The following is a 20745-nucleotide window of genomic DNA, read 5'->3' on the forward strand; positions in this document are numbered from 1 at the left end:
AGTGGCACCAAAACCCCATTCATCCAACAAGTGTATTCATGCAGCAACTATTTTCTGAGCACCCACTGGGTCCTGGGAACCCTGACAGTGCCTGTGAAATAAACCCTTGGGTTATGGGTCCCTAAGGGTCATGCAAAGTGTGTTTTTGATACATGAGTATTATGAGCTAGGCCCTAAGGGGAAATGAGTCATTGGTGCTCCTACATGCATTTGATTAAGGCTACCTGGGCCTCGCATTGCCCACAGTTCTGTCATACAGCCTGCTGTGCCTCAGGCTGACCCTGCTGGGTGTTCTTGGCTGTATAGTGGCCAAACTGAATGGCTCCTGTGGGGAAAATGGAAGATCCTATGTCCAGGATCCTCCCCTGGCCCTAAACTACCTGATGATGTAACTGGCCTGCTACTAGGCTACTGCTTCTACACCCATAGGCAATAAGCTGTTATTGACTGAGTCACTGTATAAAGAGCTCTCTGCCCAGTGCTCTGGGTGGAGGCAGAGATGGAGGTGGATTATGGACCTGCAGACTGCTGGATAAAGACCTGATTCTAGTGCTCAACCTTCCACGGGGAGAATAAAGCCGGGTATAAATCCTTTTACACTAAGAATGTTCTGTTATCATTTCTTGGTCTCACTGAATCCATAGTGAACTTGCCTGGGGCTGAAACCCTCAGGCAAGACACTCTATACTCTGGATTCTTTTCTTAGACCCACTCTCATCTAAAGTTACCAATTCTGGATCTCATTCTCTAGAGCTCCAGATAAATTCATTCAAGTTAATGTGCATAACTGGTTAATATATTACACTTAACTAAAATTACATTTCAAAGGAACATATTTTACTGTCACTTAAAGAAATGACAACTGGTGAGTCACTTGAATGGCCTAGCTGCCTCATGAGATGTGTTAGTCCAGGTCTATGCATGTGTAGCTCCCAAAACATACCGCTTAGATTAATGGAGTGAGCAGCCACAGTTTCTGGAAGGTACAGATATAACCTGGTTTAATCCAGGTAACCCAAATGATGCTCCTTGATTTCAAGAGGATCCTATCCATCTCTTCTGCAGACTCAAGCTAGTATCTGCAGATGCACAGAAGACCCTCAAATTTCCAATGTTCCATAAAAAAACAGATAGCATTTTAGAATTCTGATGCAATCTGTGCTTGCAAAGAATACTGTCCTTGGCACTGTACATCAGGTGTGGAGTGGACACTGTCGGTGTGTCCCCAAATGCCAGCCAGCCCATTTAGAACATAGCCCTCCCCCACACATACACCTGTGAGCTTTCTCTTTCAAGAGCTCCACCTGCCACTCTCCCTGGAGGGCTACCATTGGGCTACTGAAGTCTTACTGAAAGTGCCTGGGAGTTCCAACCCTTAGCCAAGGACTGATGGGCAAGGGGTTGGAAATTCCATCTCAGAGGCAGGACTTTCAGAATTCCCCTGCAAGGCCAGGTTGAAGTTATCCTTAGTGGGACATTGCCTGTATTGCACTATGTGCGTATGAATGGCTTCTCCCTCCCTGACTTGCCTTCCCAGCTTTATTTATTTAGGGTTGGGGGGGAACTGGAAGCACGTTCATCATAAAGCACTTGTACATCCTCATTCCAGGTCTCCTTCTAGAGAACTCTGTTTAGGACAGTGTACATGAAGTCAAGCAGCATGCCATCCAAGACATATATGGGACACCGTTGTCCCCAGGGGATGAAAGTAACAATGATTCAGCTTAAGTGCTGGCTTGTCCCAAATATATGTGACTTCAACCAGAAGCCTCTTTGACCTGAAGTAATGCACTTTCCCCTACCCAGCCCCACCCTACACACACTCCTTGATGCTCTGTGTGGGGGCTCACAGTTTTTAACAGGCTACAAGTCTGACTCCTGTGTCTGATTTAGGACTGCTGGAGAACAAGAACTGTGTCCTGATTATTGTTTGGATTTTAAGTGAAACGACTGAATAAACAATGTGTTGCTGAGCACCCACAAACTCCCAGGAGCTTTGCTGGGTCTGGAGATACAAAGAAGTTGTTGGAATGAAAGTGGCGTTAGATACTCCTCTCGTACAGCACAGGTCAAAACACACTGAGTACTACACAATTTTAATTTTCTAATCATGCATTAGCTATGAATATTTTTGCAATTTTCATGATAGAGTGTAAAGCACTAAAAAGCTTCAGGCCTGGTTCCTGCTTGGAGGAGGACAAAAATGGGAAGATGTAGATTATCTCTTTAGTTATAGTCAGCTGCAGATAGGTTACAATTAATGTCTAGATTCTCTAACACTGAACATTACTGAATTGCTGGAAAAATCATTATTCTCCCATAATGTCACAACCTCAGCCTAGATTGCTTAGAGGAAAAAGTGTTTTATTTTGTTTTTTTAATTTGCTGACCCTGCAACATATTAAATGCTATAGGGAAAGTGGAAGTTCCCATGGCCAGGATCCTCACCTGACCCTAATCTACATACCCAGTTGCATGTACAATAATGTGATAATTGGCCTACTGCATAGGTGCATGCTTATGTACATGTTGGTAATGAGCCATATTGTTTGTGTTGCTAACTAGAGAGCTCTGCCCAGAGGTGGAGGCTGAGGGGAATTGTGGACTTGCCGGATGCCCATGCAGTTCTCATGCTAAACCTGCCTCTGTGAAAAGAAAGCTTGGTGTAAGACCTTTTACCCCCAAAGTTCCATTGTCATTATTCAGTCTCATTGAATGCAGACAGAATCCAGAATCCACTTGCCTGGAGCTAGAACTCTCTGGAGTGACAAATGCTTTTACCAACCACAAACCATATATCAGGACTTCTGATTTGTCCTCAGTTTGGCTATTCAAATGGTAATAGAAGGTTTTATTACTCCTCACACTAAGGTTTTCTTTATAAAGCCTCCATGAGCTCTTAAACCAGATGTCCCAGATGTCATCAACCTAAGAGAGAAAAGTTTAAATGTATTCCAGAGTAGGACCTGAGTTAGGGATTTGTGAAGAAAAGTAATTAAGTCCCAGAATGGAGAGCAACAGGCAGAAGTAACAGACGCTGTCCTCCTCACTAGTGAGGCTAGAAGTTGAATGAGCTAATGACACAGACAAGGGTTAACTGTATCCTGTTAGTCAGTCATGCAAGATGACTGGGTCGTATCTGTGAGAAACTCAATAAGCTAGACCCATATATGAATTGATAAGAAAAAGCTGTTGTTAATTCATTACTTTCTACTACTTCTTGAGCCAAAATAATAATTTTTCTTATAAAACAAAAGTATGAAGTGAATAAGTTGCTTACCCTTCAAGAAGGGGATGGAAATCAATCAGGAACTTCTCAATGAATGGACAATGCCAGCATTTTCTTACATGGGTTTTGTGTGTCCTCTAAGAAATAAGATGAAACCACAAACCATTGCAGGTAAACTAAACCTAACACAGGTGAGTCCAGGCTTAATTTTCAACTTTGTGGATGTTGAAGGATTTCTTCTCAAATGTTGTATAACCACTACCTAGGATGAATAAATTTAAAAAGACCTCATGGAACTACCTTGTATTAATTAGGTCTGTTGCTTATAAATCAACTACTTGTATTCCATTTCTCGTACTGCTGCTGGCAATAACACCCAGTGCATGACAATGAATATAATAGGTCCTAAATAAAAGTTTTATGAGTGGGATCTAATATGATACCTGCCCTAAACCATCTTACAATAATTATAAAATGATACAAAATTATTACAATCAAAAGTAATAAATATGCCTTGAAATTTTCCAAACATTGTTCAAACATGATTCATTTTTTTTTCAAGGAAGGCAAATAGGTGACAAGATGGCCACCTTCCCATGGCAAGTATTGTTAGTTGTCTCTATGTCATTCTTTCCTGCAAATGCTGATGGGGTCTTCAGGATCCTTAACACAATGCTCCAGACACTATGTACTGACTGATCAGAGGAACATGAACTGAAGCTTAAATTTTGTCATCCTTACAAAAATCCTACCAGGAAATAATGCCAGTTTTTATATCTGTGGAATTGGGATAATGAAGCCCAGAAAGATTAAGAAACTTAGTGAGCACAGCTGGTAATTGTCACTGGGATTCAAGCCCACTTGCTCAGGCTCTAGATTCTATCCTCTGAACCAGGAGGATGGAAAGAACTCAACAGAAGAGGTACATAACATATAGAGACTAGAAAAAAAGTTGAAATCATTGAAATGGAAAGCAAAAATAAATACATAAAAGGAAAAATGAGAGAAGAAATAAAAATAAAATCCATATTTGTAAGCATAATGTCTTCTAGAATCATAACTATACTTTGAAAAAAGTCTTTGCTTGCAGATATCATATATGCATTATATGGTTATATATTTTATATCATGAAAAACTATATATATGTATGTGTATACATTCTTTACATATTAACAAATAGCAACAATATGAGAACATGTTAACATTTTCTGAACTATAAAGTAATGCTAAAATTTGACCTTTTCCAATTATTCCATTTTCTGAAGATAAGTGAAGGGTAAATGTCAGATGGCTGAATCACAGCGTACGGAAAAGGTTAAGGCAAAAGCAGGGCCCTGTCATGGTTCTCTTAGTCTGAGGCATGGTAATAAGTAAACTTACTTTATTGTGAGATTGTTCTTGTGGTGAGATGAAAGTCTATTTTCATGGACAATGATTGGGACAAATAATGCAGGACGGCAAAGTTCAAGACTCATTCCCCAAATGTCATCATCAAGGTTTCCTCTAAGGATTTAGAAAAAGAAATCATAATGTTCTGTGCATTTCCTAGTGGACATGCCTAGCTGATTGTCTTCTACACACTGTTCCTACAGTTTATCAGTAGACAATGATGAAAGTTTGCAAGATGGACATTAGAAAAAGAAGAAAGGCCAAACGTTCTTAGTCTGTACCTACCATTTTTTCTCCTGGTTTTCACTCAATTTCCTGGATAACATTGTACTTTGGGAGTACTAGGACTATTGTGAATACATGACTTCTTTGTAGGTATAATTCCTGTTACCACTGAATAAGATAGCTTTTGATAACGTCATTCTCACAAAAAATTTGAAAATCATGAATCAATATCCCTATGATCCATTTTCACTGGATAAATTAATTATCCATCAAATGGCATGAATATAAATAATTTTTAGAAGTACATGCCATATGGTTGGGCAGTATCTCTAGCTATTGATTCAGTTGTGTATAAAAAATCTTTGCAAAACTTGATTCTAAAATAAAAGTATTTTATGACTTGTGAATAGATGTCATCATCAAATTCAATGTTTGAAATGTTTGAAAAAATGTGTCTGGAAACTTTTATGGCTGTAACTATAAACACAGCATAAAGAAGAAATTTCAAGTAATCATTCTAATGATAAAAGAAAGAATATGTAATTGCCTTAATTACCCAGTTTTTCAGAGAGTTCATGGTGTTTCTCTCACTTCAACTAGTCACATATAAAAGTAAAGACTCAGACTATGAGGCAATGTTTTGTGCAATAACAGATGTTTAGCTGAATTTCCATCTTCAATCCATGTTAGGATTTTGGGCTGCACTCCTATATAACCTTTGAGTAACTTGCTCACTTGGAAAGCTACTTAGATGTTTCCTGAGTACAGTGCAGAGGTCAGGCTTGGGAATTCATATTTTTCTGCTTCCACCGTGATTCAAACCTCACATCCTACATCAAAGGGTAGGACTCTAACTAGGAGCCCAGGAACTCCTATCCAGCACCATTCAACAGAGCGGCTTGGCACGTGACGCTCAAGGAAGGTTTCAGGGTGAAGGAGGAGGACGTACCTGCGTGTTAGAATCAGAGCAGATGCAGGCCACGCTTACACGTGCCACTCGGAGAAGCATCTCTCCCTTGCCCTGAAGCTGGAAATTGGTTCTGACAGTGATTCTGTCAGGGAACTTGTTGGTCAGTCTGCCTGGTTGGCAAATATTGCCTTAAGAGGTCTCCATTTTACTTGAAAAGATTAATTAAAAATTAAAAGATTTTAATTAAATCTTCTCTTTATCCACAACCTTCCTTGATTAATGCTATTGTCTGTCTCCAGACTGGGGATGTAATGAGACTTAGGGTTCTCAGGTATAGCCTACTTTTCCTCACTTTAGAGACTGAAATATAAGTTTCACAAGAAAACCACCCTCCAATATAGTTGGTCAAGACCACAGGTAAGTTTGAGGCCTCTGGTGGGAGGCAGGCCTGGGCTTTTTTCCTGGCTCCAGCACTCTATGAGAAGGGTAGCCTCAAAAAGCCTCAGTTTTCTGATTTCCAAAATGAAGATAATAATGGTATTTACTTTATAGAATTGTTGTTAAGCATTAAGTTAGATTAAATTAAATAATTCACGGAAAGTAATTATCACAATGCCTGGCATAATAGGGGCTCAATAAACATTCCTTATAGTTGTATTAAGTCCCATTTCTTTACTTGGCTGCAATCTTCTAGAGGTCAGATGTTCATCTTCCAGTCCTTTTAATCACTGGCAAAATTTTAAGCTGACAGTAGATCCTAGTAAAATTCATTTTATATGCCTAGTAAAATTATACTGAGTTTGTGTTATTTCTCAGTTTCAAAGTAAGAGAACAGCAGGCAGTAAAATTAGGTATTTAGGCACCGAAACAGGGACTTCCTTTGTTCCTTTGCAGTGGCTTTGCCACGAGGAGCAGACATGGCTTGGCTGTCAGAGTCAGACGTCAGGGCTCTGTTGTCCTCCTTATGGTGCCCAAGACTCCAGGAGGCACCAAATCAGAGAAGGCAGATTGGACAGATACGGTTCACCTTACAGTCACTTTATTGTAAAAGGTGAAGCTGTCTGTGACATGAATACAGGATTTAAAGCCAGTGGTCTTGAGGCTTATGAATGATGGTTGTTTTATGACCATCCTTTGACAATATGCTTTTAATTAAGCTCTTGTTGGAATTTTCTAAGCCTTTCTTAAAACATGGTTGGTTTCTCTTTTTATCTTCCAATGAAATGGAACTTAGAACAATGCCAATTCAGCTTCACTTTGAGGTAAATGCTGCCTTGGGGACATAATTAATTTTGAATAATCACGGGTGGCACTTGATGTAATGCCTTTTACTGAGGAACCCATAGTCCTGTGTGTTGCATCTCCCAAAACTTAACATCTTCTCACGTCAACCCAACTTAAAAGACACTGAGGAACCTGAATATCCTATGTAGGGCCAAGCCCACTTGTTCTCATGAAACACTCCCTGGCATGGAAGCCAGTCTCTTGCATGGCACAACACACGAGCTTTGTGGATGTTAGGTTATTTTAATTTACTGATAGTGTTACTTGGTATGAGGTTGATTTTTACAACTTCGGATTCAAATATTGTCACAAGACATTTGAAAGCACACCTTTTCTGTATCACTAAATAACTTCTCAATAAATAAAAACCACAAATACAAAATCATTGAGTATAAAATTTCAGCTATAGATCCGATCTGGTTACATAAAGGTTCTTTGTTTTAAATTAAGTAGAACTTGGAGTTAACCAGATTTTTTCTTGAGCACTTTGTCTTTAGAATGAAGCTAAAACCTTGTATTTGAAGTCTCTCCTTACCGAATTTAAAGCAGCACTTCCAGTTAATGCCCAGTATCATTTAAATGTTGAGAGTCTTTTAGTTGGACGGATGAACCTTTTGCTCTTTTAGTTGTTTTACATACCATCTCATATATCAGTAAGTAACAACGACCTCTAGGTGAATGTTCACGATGGCAAATCCTGTTTTCTATATTTTGAAAGGAGGGTGGAACATACTGAGAATAACAGATAGGTATTTGCAAGTTCCCTCAACACCTTTTTTCCTTTACTTTAGATGCCAAATGTGCGGAATCATCTATAAATGCCCTTGGAAATGGCACAAAATTACACTATAATTGGGCCAAATGGCCACAACTATGTGTGGCTTTCTGATACTTCTCCAATAAAGGGTTCTTATTTGGTCAATAATTTTTCAGTCGCAATAAAAAATTATCACTTAAAGAGCTTTTGAGTGTCTATATTGACTGCAAAAGCAAATAGGGCAAACATATCATACAGGTTTGTGTGTGTGTGTGCACGCACACACAGGCACGCAGATGAACCACGTTTCCAGAGTTCAGCCGAGGAAGTACTTTTTCACTGTTAAGAGTAACATTTTCAAGAAATGAATAAAAATATGTAGGACATATTTAACCCTATTTTGCAGAGACATTTTCAACCATACTCTGTGGGACTAAGCTGGGTGGATGATTAAACAGCATTCTCTAAATAACCATAGATTATTTTCCCTTAGATTTCAGGGCTGGAATTCACCATCAGGGGATCCATAGAAAAGGCAAGAAGATGCCTGAAATCATCTCCAAGGGAAATGCCACACCGGGAGCCCCGGGTGTCTACAGCAGCCAGCCGAGGAAATTCCCAAGAAGACACTACATGGCAATCACGTCATCACAATAGTTACACCCAGAGAGCAGTTCATGAAACAAGCACCAAACAACTGGGCATAATTTTCATCATAACCTGCAACTTTCAGCCTGAACAATGAAATTTAATCACCAAAAATATTAATTAAGTTTCCAGATAATAGGATGACCCAAGTTATCTTTGAACTTTTTCATTTACAATGTGGTCACATTGGCATTTAAAAAAATAAACTGGAAAATAATATGGCTTCAAGTGGACAAATAAATATGAATTTCTGAGGAAGTCTTTGCATTATCTATTGCTTTCCTCTTGATTTGGTTCCATTGATAATTTCTCCCCAAGTTTTCTAATAAGTTCTGCTAGATCTTCTGAATTCTGCGTTTTTTCCTCAAGGAGCTCATAGCGGAGACTTGAGATATCCTGTTTAATTTCCTTAAGTTCCCCTTTAAAAAACAAGAGTGATACAAAGTTAATTGTAAATACATAATGCAGAAAAGTTAATGATTCTAGGATAGATTAAAATCGGTCCTAACTCCACACACATCCAATTTTGAATCCTTTCAAAGGAAATAACTGCCTAATGAGACATGTTTCTATATTCTCAGGTAAGTATTTGGGCTAATGAAAAGGTCATGGAGAAAAAAGATTATTAACAAAAGCTCTCCTGAAGTAAAAGGGAAACAATGGTGGCAAATGTTGCGGAGCTGGGGTGATAGCCCCTCCTATCAGGGGATCCATAGAAAAGGCAAGAAGATGCCTGAAATCATCTTCCTCCCATGCCCAACCACTTCCTCCTCCCTCCAAGCCCCCTCTAAAAAAAAGCAATAGTCACTTATCTGGAAAGTGGCATCTGTCCCCAACTGCAGAAAAATAGCCTATTTCCCCGGGATGTAACGGTACTGCTGGTGGGCGAGATGCTGTCCTCCGGCCCCTCCACACTCACTCCTCCCGCACCCATCTCTCCAGCTTCCTCTGCTCTGCGTCAGGCCCCAGTCCCAGCTGCACCCAGGGGCCGACCTGTCTCTGTGCTCGACTCACCTTCATTCACTTCATCACTCTCCTTATCTATCTGGGCTTGTAGTACATATCTTTTAATGAGTCTCTTCATTATTTTCTAAACAGAGAAAAAAGATCCATCTCAGTTTTACACTCATGACAAATCTCTCATTTGGACTAAGTTTCTGAGTCTTTCTGCCCTTAGTAAGCACTTCAGAGTGAGGCCTCTCAAAGATTAAGATGATTTTTATAGCAATTTTCACATCGCCAAGGCTAACAACTCAAAAGTTCATTCTTGAGAAAAGAACAAGTTTAAAGCAAACATCTATACTTGCTAGTAATTTAGGCTTATTTCAGTATAATAAAGTTTCTCCAAAACCTGGGCTTCTACTAGGAGAATGTTGCTTTTATTACATACTTTTCATGAGAAGTAGGAGGTTCAACACACATGCAGGAAGTCCTGGGTAGATATATAGCTAAGCCAAATCTTACTACTCAAGAACAAACTTAAATAGTAGACTGTAAAAGTCTACTTTCAAGAGCTTTTATTCTAAAGATGTAATTAGGCACACAGACAAATAGGTACTATATATATTAGCAGAGAAAAAAGTCTTAGATGTCCATCAATAGAGGATTATTTTCAATAAATTGCCATATATTTGTATGCAGGAATAATATACATCGATTAAAAATGTGACTATGTTTTGTGAAGTGAAAACCTATTGCTCATTATATAAGTATTAACTCACTTATGTAATATTATATATACATTTATATAATAATGCTGAAATATATGTAAAATTATACACATACATATAATCATCTGGCAAAATATTTACCAAAAGTAAGTAGTCCTTGTTTTTCAATAGTGAGGTTTGAGGTATATTTTACTGTCTTCTGTATTTTTTTTTTTGTAAAGATAGAGTTTTTACAATAAGCATTTAAGTTCCATAACACCAAGACTTCATCTATTTTGTTTAGTTATGTATCTGCAGTACTTAGAAAGTGCCTGGCACATGGCAGTTACTCAGTAAATATTTGCTGAATTAATGCATTTTTTTGATATTGAGAAAAATGTCATAGTAGTTCATTTTTATTTAAGGAATCATATAGTTGGAGACTCTAAATATTACAAATAACTAACCTTATTTATTTAAAACTCAGGCTTACCTGATACTGTCTTGGAGGATTACTGAAACTATTTAACTGGAAATCCTCTGAGCTCCTTATACTTGATTGTTTGCTATGCCCAAGCTGTAATTTGAAAGGAATTAGAAATTGATTCACATTTAAATTTTGTTTTAAATAATGTGATATTTATTATATACATGAGCTAATAGTTTCATATACATACAAATAATTTTATCTACATGTATAGTTCATTTTCATTTAAAGTATCACAGTTTGAGATTCTAAATATTACACGTAACTAACCTTATTTCTTTATAATTCACATTTACCTGGCACTGTCTTGGAGAATGATTGAAACTACTTAACTGGAAATCTCTGACAGCACTGCCCAACAGATAGCAAATGCTCAAGAATTGTTGGTTGGTGAAATGAATGAAGGCAAAGGCAGAAATGCTTTGGGGTCACTAATGGAGGTCCCGTGGTATCTGGACACCTTTTATACAACATACCTGCAGTCTGAGTTCATGGACCAATTGGTTGCAGCTCAACTACATGGTAAGCAACATCTGAAACATGGCAAATCTATTCTAGGGCATGAAACAGAGCCTTACAAATGAACACACCAGATGCCACAGAAGAGATAACAGGGCCAGGAAAGACAGAAAATAGTATTCTGCTCATTTGATAATGTGTATGATTGTGGAGTTTGCAGAGTGTGGTTCTTGAAGTGTCAATGACCACAGCTACAGTGTGTCCATACAGGCTCAGCACCACACCCAGCTGCCCCCGGCATTCATTCAGTGCGTAGAGTCCAGGTTTTCTCAACTGCAATGTTTTTGACATTTAGGGCTGCATGCTTCTTTATTGTGGAGGACTGTCCTGTCAATTGTAAAATGTTCAGTGGTCTCCCTCACCCCTACCTGTGAGATGTCAATAACAGCTCCCCTCTCCGGCTGTGCCACAGAAATGTCTCCAGGTGTTGCTAATGCATCCCGGGGTGCTGGAAGTGGGGGATCAAAATCACTGCTGATTGGGAACCACTGTTATAGGTAAATGGTATGTGACTAAACAGCTCTAAATTCATCTGGATCATTTTTATGTGACTAGTTCTGGTCTAAATCTGAAATACGAATTTGTATGCAAATATAACATTTGTTCAGCAAAAATTTCTAATTAGTTCCTAGAAATACGTATTTAAATACATATTAAAAAATTGAATACTAGAAAGAAATAGTATGAAAAGAGAAATCTTCCCACTAGTGCAAAGAAGCATTATTACCACTTGGTGGCAGGAAATTCTAATATATAATTGTTTCCATATACAGCTACTAAAATACTGAAAGTCAAGGGAACTCAACTGGCAATATGAATAGTATGTAAACCTTAGGGATGTGGGTGTTTATAGATGGTACTGACTTGACCGATACCATAGGAACGGGGGAGACGGTGCAGCAGAAGCAGGAAGGGTGGGTGGAAGCTGTGCTCCTAATATGCAAATTTACAATCCAATTCTGAATGAACCACCATCCATCCTTTGTTTTTATACCTTCTACCACATTTCCTGCATTCCTTATTTTTGCTCTTTTTTCATTTCCTAGCAATTAGTTTAGTATTAGCATTTCTTGTAGTTCTGCTGTAGGATTTGGATGAACTACTCTAAGTTACATGTTGTTCATTAAGAAGCACAAGTAAGCCTCCATCTTTGGAGTTTATTGGCTTGTTGGACATAACAACAGTTCTGGTGTCTCCCACTCTCCGCAAGTGTTACGTGGTCTGGCCGGGAATGAAGCAATGAGCTGGTAAAGGTAGAGGCACTATGTTTGGTCAGCAGGGGAGGCAGATGTGAAAGGAAGCCAGGCAGTGGAGTGCTTATAAAGCTCTTTCTTCGGGATCAAGAAGATGTGGGTTTGAAATTCTGCCTGTCACTTGTCTGAAATGGGGCTGGGCAAGTTCATTTCATGTCTATTATCCTCAGAAAATAATATCCTATTTCCCTATTAAAAATATAGAAAATAGTTTTATCTTCTAATGTAAGGATTAAAGAGATGAGGTGGGTGGGTAGAATATGTAGCCTGACATACAAGTGTCAATAGTTATTATTATTGTACAGAAGGGTAAATATCTACTATGAGGCTTTAGGTCAATTTCATGGTTAGCTTTAATCTAGTCTATATTTTCTGGAGATACTTCATAAATATTTGCTTAGTATTTGCTTTTTACCAACATGTCCATGTCCACGACTAAGTCAGGGAGTGAAATATTCAGTGATTCCCACACCCCCATGAGCATTAGAATCCCCTAAGGCCTTATTAAAGTACATACTTTCAGGCCAGGAATTTTTAACTCAATAGACCTGGTGAAAAAGATTGGGAATTTATGCAAAATCAAATGGAGAAGTGGCCCTGGTGACCTTGACAAATTGGAGCCACTATATTATATAGTTGTTTCATTGGATGACTGAAAAAATAAACTCCAACCTAAATAAAAACATAGTTCCAGTACAGAATAGACCAAAAATGCTAAAATAATACACCTCTGCTCTAGATAGGGCATAAACACCTGCTCTGAAACTGACAACTAGAAGGTGAGTGATTCTGGAGCTGGAACTGAGAAGTTATTTAACAAGTTAGTTGGCATTTCCAAGTTTACCCATGTAATGCAGTACAGCAGAGACTGACTTTTGACTTACGCCATTCTTTCCGACTGCATATCTGAAAAGCTAATGCTAGTGGCCACCAAAGTCAGTGACCTTCAGAGGTGAAGGATATTATCCAGATAATCAGTCAACCTACTTGCTTTGTTTTGGAAAGTATTTTTATACTGCTCGTCCTACTGATCTGGAGTAGATGGGAAGGCAACCTTTGTGCAAACTAACCACTTTAACCTTCAAGGAGTTAAAGAGTAGACCCCAGCGAAATAGAAGCTTAACTGTGTTGTTTTAAACATAGACTTTATGAGAAAGAATGAGCAAAAGCCACAGGAATTGCATAAGGAAGCATGAACTGTGAGTTTTCTTAGTATAGCACATATCAGGGCCAAACGTTCCAGGAGGGTGTCATCTCAGTAGCAATTGACAAGAATGACTGGAAATATAAACAGTTGCTTCAAAAAAGCATTTTCTCAGAAATATAGTTAATGCATTATGCAAAAGCAAGCAATGTGAAATGTGCCCAAATCTTTGTTCATCACAAGCTTACATGGCAAGGGAAAAAAGACTCTTGTGTTGATTTGGTCCTCTGGAATCAAATGCCAAGACAAAATCAGAGGTATGAGATGTATTAGGAATTGTGCCTATCAAAGATAACGGCTAATGGGAGCAGAAGGCAGAAAATGCTTCCAGGTGGTTTCTTTCCCCTCCTCATTTAACTCTCCAGAGTTATGCATCACCTGTGAAATAGGGAAAGGTACCAAGATTGTCTAAGAAAGTCTGCCAGTTCAGCCAGGACCTCTGGCACAAAGATTGCCTCAAGAGGGCAAGAAACGTCCAGAACCTATGGAGAATGGCATGGCAGGAAAGCTGTGGTGGCTGTCAGCCAAGCATGTGCCCTGACGCAGGTTCTCTCTTGAAAGATATGAGGGGTTTATCTCCATGGCTGCTGCAATAAAGTCACACAAAAGGGCCTGTAGATGGTTAAACTGACATTGGAATCAACATTTTATTAATCCTAACTAGGTGCAGATATCACAGATTTAGGATTGCTCTTAAGGAATTTGTTTTAATCTAGAATTAAAATATTGTGCTATTGGAAAGGGTAAGGTGGTTGAAGTCTTGTTTAAAAGATATAAAATATATTTTCAGGTGACTAAAACAAATTTTAAATTTCCAAATTTTGGGAGAAACTACAAAGAAATGAATTATTTGATTTGAGAAATACTGTCATTGCTATAATAAAAATAAAAGTATTTTGATTCCCCCTGAATGTTTTTTCAATATAGGTCCTGTGATTCATTGTTATCATGTATTCATCATACTTTCAGTACAAGTAGTTTCTTACTTGAAAACTTGAAAATCCAACTTATACTGACCTATTTTTACAAAATTTTCATGGAGTTATGTATAACCAAATAACAAAAGGGCCCACTTCCCCATAATAACAAGTACTTTATATTTGTGCAGTGTTTATAATTTACAAAGTATCATAATAACAAGTACTTTATATTTGTGCAGTGTTTATAATTTACAAAGTATCAATTGAACCCTCCCAACAATCTTGTGTGATGGGTTGTACAATGATCACTATTTTATAGATGAAGAAATTAAGGTTCAGAGAAGTGAAATGAATCGCTAAAGGGGCAGAGATGAGAGGCGATCCCAATCTCTCAGTACTTGGTTCAATCCTCCTACCGTATCAATACTTTAAGAGTATTCCTATTTTGGTGGAGGAGATACCAAACTTAGCTTAAAAACAAAAGAGCCCCCCTCTTCAGCAATTGTGCCCCACAGGGTGGCCCTGCAGCATATTTCTGGCCAATAAGATATAATAGATAGAATACAGAAATCGCTGGGGGGCACTTCTGAGCGTGGTGGCAGATTTAGCTAGCATGCCCCACTTTTCCTCTGCACTTAGTCCTTCTTCATGTCTGAAAGTGAATGTGATGACTGGAGGTGACGCTGTCATCTTGCATCTGACTATGACAAAAAATCCAGCAGAATCACAGAGACGCCCCCCTGACAGCAGTTCTGTGCTGCCTAACTCTGGAGAGCTAAAGAGAAGGGGGAAAACAGCTGTCTTTTTTTTTTTAATTGAAGTACAGTTGATACACAATCTTATATTAGTTTCAAGTATACAACACAGTGCTTCAACAGCTACCCATATTATTAAATCCTTCCCCCAACTAGTACAGCTACTATCTGTCAACATAGGAACATGTTGCAGAATCACTGGCTAAATTCTCCATGCTGTACTACCATCCCCATGTCCAACCTACACTATGATTGAGAATTTTTGTGCCCCTTTATCACCTTCACCTTCCCTACCCACCCACCCCAATCTCTCCCGCATAGTAACCACCAGTTCCTTCTCAGTGTCTATGAGTCTGCTGCAGTTTTGTTCATTCTGTTTTGCTTTGTATTTATTTTTCACAAATAAAATAAATCATATAGTATTTGCCTTTCTCCATCTCGCTTATTTCACTGAGCATAATACCCTCTAGATCCAACTATGTTGTTGCAAATGATAGGACTTCTTTTTTATGGCTTAATAATATTCCACTGTGTATAGGTACCATGCCTTCTTTATCCATTTATCTATTGATGGACTTTTACATTGCTTCCCTATCTTGGCTATTGTAAATAATGTAGTGATAAACATAGGGGTGCATATGTCTTTTCAAATCAGGGATTTGGTTATCTTTAGGTAAATTCCTAGAAGTGGAATTACTAGATAGAATGGCATTTCTATTTTTAAAATCAACTGTCTTGTTTAAAACACCATGATACTTTAAAAAATTATTCTTATGTGTAACTGAAAGTAAACTCTACCTGATATCTTGCTCTTCTAATTAATTCATTTGTTAGCAACAAGCATTTATTGCACCTCTACCTACGCAGGCTACGAGAAGGAAGGGAATGAATGTCCTCATCATGGGGCTTTGCCTCTCCATGTTAGGGAGCTGCTGCATTTCCAGGGCACACTGCTCATTATGTACTGTGCTGACTACAGTAGGCACTGAATTCTCATAGTGACTTTTTCAACAGCTGCTTGATTACTTGCAAATAAGCAGGCTCTGCTAGATATGCATCCTCTCCACCTGAGCTCCAAAGAGTTAAGTCAATCATTTCTCCATTGAGTTCTTTATAGATTCCTCTATTATTTTAATTTTTCCTCTTTTACATCACTATTCCTAAATTCTATCACCCATAAGTACCCCCAAAATATGCACTTACTATCTCTCTTAAATATGCACATAATTCTTTTTGCTGATTAATTGGGAACAGGCTTATTTCCACTTCTCAGTAACTATATTTTGAGCATTGTTAAAATACGCATGGCTTTGTATTTTCAAACGTGATCTTACCTGTTTTTTATTGAGTGATAATTTTGAAAGGTCTTCATGACTTCCCCAAATTCCCAATTTCTTTTCTTCATTTCTCTTTTAAAGATAGATAGCAAAATAAACATGATTGCTAATTGTGATTTGGAATTAGAAAACCGATTTCATTCTTCCCTTATTCCATATTTGAAAGGCCATCTGGTCAAGTTTCAAGTAGAGAAACATACACTTATTGCGTTCTTCCCTTGGTAAGTGCTCAGACATTTCCTTTGGACGTGATTCAGGACGCAGTTCTAGTTAGACTGCAAATGGCATGCTTAGTAACATGAAGCAAAGTGAGGGAAGGTTTTGCCACTTGTCTGACTAAGTTCAATAAACTAGACATCCAGAAGAATGCCACAGATGGCACAGTTTTCCAAATTTTTCATACAAAAGAATCATAATAATAACCATATTTGAAGAGGGATTTAGAATTCTCAAAGTACTTTTACATACTTACTTGATTTGATCTTTATGATGTAGATATAATTTTATTCCCATATTGCAGTTGAGAAAACTAAAGTTCAGAGAGTTTATTACTTACTTAAGAATCCCAAATAATAGGTGGCAAACAGTGCAGGAATTAGAATGCTTCCTTTTTATTCAATGATACAGTCTTAAAATTTCAAGGAACCTTTACAATAATTTGGTCAACTGTCCACTCACTGTAGGAAGATCTATAAATTCCTAACGTTGTTCATCCAATATTTATTGATTACTTGCAATGGTGGGGAGCTCACTACTTCATAAGACAGCCTATAACTGTATTGGGCAGATCTTGTTGTAACAAGTTTGTTTCTACATAGAAGTAAAATGGAACTTTGGCAACTTTTGCCTTTTACCTCTTTCAGTTTTTGAAGGGACAAAAAATAAGTGTACTCCCTAGTCAAAACCGGGAATTCTAAAGACATTCATACTGTTGCTCTTAATCTCCCTTCTTCAGAAGAAACAGCAAGCACCTTGAATTCCCCATCATGACACCAAATCCACACTTGTTCCCATCCTGGCCCTTCTCTGGATGTATCCAGTCTCTCGGTCTCCTGCTGGAGGGAGAGGTCTTTGCACCCAGTAGAGTTCCCTGCACAGAGTAAGCCTTGCCTCCCTCCCAACCCTGACCATTCAACACAACATTCCACATGTATTCTAAATATTTCTGAAAATGTGCAATCATCCTACCTCCTCATCTAAGTATTATACCTTTTTATGGTTTCAGGACATTGCAGTCCCTCATGAGATCGTTTCCAATCAATACCCTTAGACTTTTCTTTCTTGAACTACTTAATGCCAAACCTAGTCTCCCATACTGCATGCGAGCAACTGACTTCTGAACTTTTCAATGTAGAAGTTACTTAAGAGCCTGTCAGATTCCCCCATGCCATAATCAGCCACTGAATCTTTACCTCACTGCATAAACCGAAGGTGAGGCAAGGGACATGTAGCCACAACTGCAAAAATGGGGCCCAGAATAATTCTCCCTTTCAGTACCCATTCCAGAGAATGTAATACATTTCAGTCACATTTCATGAATTTTTCCTATATTCTTCTAAGGAGGAAATGTCCAATGTGCTCCTGTTAAACAGACACAAGCCAAAGGAGCGTGCTAGGTGCTACATTTGGGAACAATGGACATGTCCTCACGACTACTTCTTTTTAAAGAGGTACTGTGGTTCTAATGGTTGCAGCATTGACAAATATTTTAATTTTATATTTTTATGATTGATGGTTTTACTAAGTAGCAAGCCAAATTACCTTGTTCATCTCTGCATCCTCCTGGAAACCTTTTTTATGGCCCTGGAACAGCTCAGAAATCCATTTTTTAAGCCTCAGTAAGAGATAAAACAGGGACTTTGGACTTGGCACCAGGTTGAAAGGAACAGGAAGGGTTCTTCCCTCCTCAAAGTAGGAAAACCAAAGTTTGGCCCTTGCAAATTTCCATTCCACATCAGCATCGTCCTGCACAAACACACATGACGGTTCAGCAAGGTAACGCATAAGCAGAATTACTGGGGTGCGTTTCACATTGTGTGGTTAGATAGAAGCAGTGGTGCCTGCAAAGATTTTCAGACCCCAAAGACTGCTCCAAGATTTTTTCAAAATGTTAAGGTTAAACTCACATACTCATTCCTAAATCTGTCTAAAATTTTAGCAGGCTTAACAGAACTACAGATCTCAAAACTTGCATGTGTTTATAAATGCATTGAAAGATATCAATGTATTTTTTCTACATTATGAAAAACACTATGAAAAAGTATTCACTCTTTTGTTTAGCAACAGGTCACTAATTTGATTAACTGGGGACACAGAGCAACATTTCTGGCATAAAAGTTTATTCTATCACTTTAAATTTGAGAAAGGGCCAATTTTGAACATCATGCAAAAAAGATTTATAGAACAGTTTATTGGTAAGCAATTAAAAAAAATAAAATATAAATTCATGCTGGTATAGCATTCCTAAAATTTATTTTTAAACAAAATGAATCAGACATTTCTCCTCATGTCTTACTATCCCACCACACCCATCAATGTTGCATTTGGAAGCAAAGAGTTACAATTTTACTGCTCAAACAGGTATATAAACAGGAAAATAACACAGGAGGGAAAGCAGTCTGTACTTCCACTGCCATTTCTGAGCTGATCCCCAAAATAGTTAAAACATGTAGTCATAAAATATACAAATACAAAGAAATTATACCTCAATTTCCTGGAATGAACTGTTGATCATTGCAATTAACATATTTAGCAAGACAATGACCATCGTGACGTTATAAACTCCATAAAGAACATAACCAATGTTTTCAATGAATTTGTGATTATAGTTGATGACTACTGATTTCACTTCAGAAAGTCCAAATATAGCCCAGAACAGTGTCTTAAAACTCTCCTCAACTCTGGGGAAAAATAAAAAGAGAAAGGACATAGTAAAATGTAAAAATAAATGAAAATGGCCCCATTATATGAATTATATCAGTGTCTTTGCAAATCACAAGATATCCATGAGAAAATTCTTCAGTTCCCTGAACCTCCGTTTTCTTTTCTGTAAAACAGTTACAACAACTTTTATTTCCAAGATTCTTGCAAGGATGAGGTAATATGAAGCACACAGCTCAGTATCTGGGCAGTAAGCACTCAATAAATGCTATTAACATAACTCCATTATGTTATTATAATCACAGACATTAACATTTAATAGTCTATACCTTTGGCAATGGAAGTGTTAAATATAATATTTAACAAAAATAATACACTTTGTTAAGAGTCCTTTTAGGTTTCCTGCCCATCTATACTTCTATCCATATCCAATAAATGGATAATAATAGTCTGTGTCTTAAGGAAAATAAGACAACATAAACATAAACAATGTTACCAAAATCATTGACAAGCCTTAGGGAGGAGTTTCAATGTCTCAGGCATGACTATCAACCAAAGCTAAGCCCCTTTGCTTAATCCAGGTGGCTTCATTTTTCTGACAAACTGAACTTTACAGGAAATGGATAACAACAGGTTACACCTCAGCTGATGCTTCTCATTGTAACAGAAGACTTAGTGTTTGCCTAATGACCAAGCATACTTTATAAAAAACAGGTGTCCATGGTGAACATAAGTGAAAACTCTTGTCACTGTTGATAACTTGGATCTTCTCAATGTTAAGACCCTGAATTAGGTCAGCAGCTGTTCCCACCATGCCCCAGGAGCCTCTGGGAAGCAAGAGGGCACAGCTGTCAAGAGCACAGATGGTGGAGTCGGACACGGGGAGATGTCCTGGCTGTTCCACGAATTGGCAGCTATGTGACATCCAGCAAGTTACTAACTTTTTGAACTTCAGTTTCCTCATTTTGTGAAGGAGAGGTAAAAAAATAATTTTACAATAACTGACTCTAAAAATGTTAGCAATTATTACTTAATATTAGGAAGATGCCTCAATTTTTTATTTCTTCCAGCTCATTTTAAAATCCTCTTATTGTGCTAAAGAGGAGCTGGAGATGAAGTCTTTACCAAAACATTACTTATCCCATCAACCTATATGAACACTGTTAAGCTGACATTTCTTTAATCTGCCATCTCCATGACCAAAATATCTGACAGATTGATAGCATGAAAGCTTCATTTTGTTTTATACATTTATCTGTCATCATTTAAACTGATATTTATTTAACCTGCAATCACCA

The 20745-nt window shown here is 37.9% G+C and overlaps 1 protein-coding gene across 4 annotated transcripts in view; it reads right to left on the reverse strand.

The window, feature by feature from the left end:
• Positions 1-6348: 6348 nt before the first annotated feature.
• Positions 6349-20745, reverse strand: part of TRPC6 (transient receptor potential cation channel subfamily C member 6) — a 113465-nt gene continuing 99068 nt past the window's right edge. Inside the window, exons 8-13 of one of the 4 annotated variants that reach the window (XM_036902811.2) lie at positions 19272-19467; positions 18329-18532; positions 16565-16639; positions 10586-10669; positions 9458-9533; positions 6349-8862 (exon numbers count right to left, since the gene is read on the reverse strand). In XM_036902811.2, coding sequence (XP_036758706.2) covers positions 8711-8862; positions 9458-9533; positions 10586-10669; positions 16565-16639; positions 18329-18532; positions 19272-19467 — 787 coding nt within the window. In that variant the 3' untranslated portion in view covers positions 6349-8710. Of the gene's footprint in view, positions 8863-9457; positions 9534-10585; positions 10670-11466; positions 11547-16564; positions 16640-18328; positions 18533-19271; positions 19468-20745 lie in introns of those variants that run through there. The other 3 variants (XM_036902810.2, XM_036902809.2, XR_005028221.2) reach the window with 3 other exon arrangements.

The sequence above is a fragment of the Manis pentadactyla genome, chromosome 13, assembly GCF_030020395.1.
Source record: "Manis pentadactyla isolate mManPen7 chromosome 13, mManPen7.hap1, whole genome shotgun sequence".
Classification (NCBI taxonomy): domain Eukaryota; kingdom Metazoa; phylum Chordata; class Mammalia; order Pholidota; family Manidae; genus Manis; species Manis pentadactyla.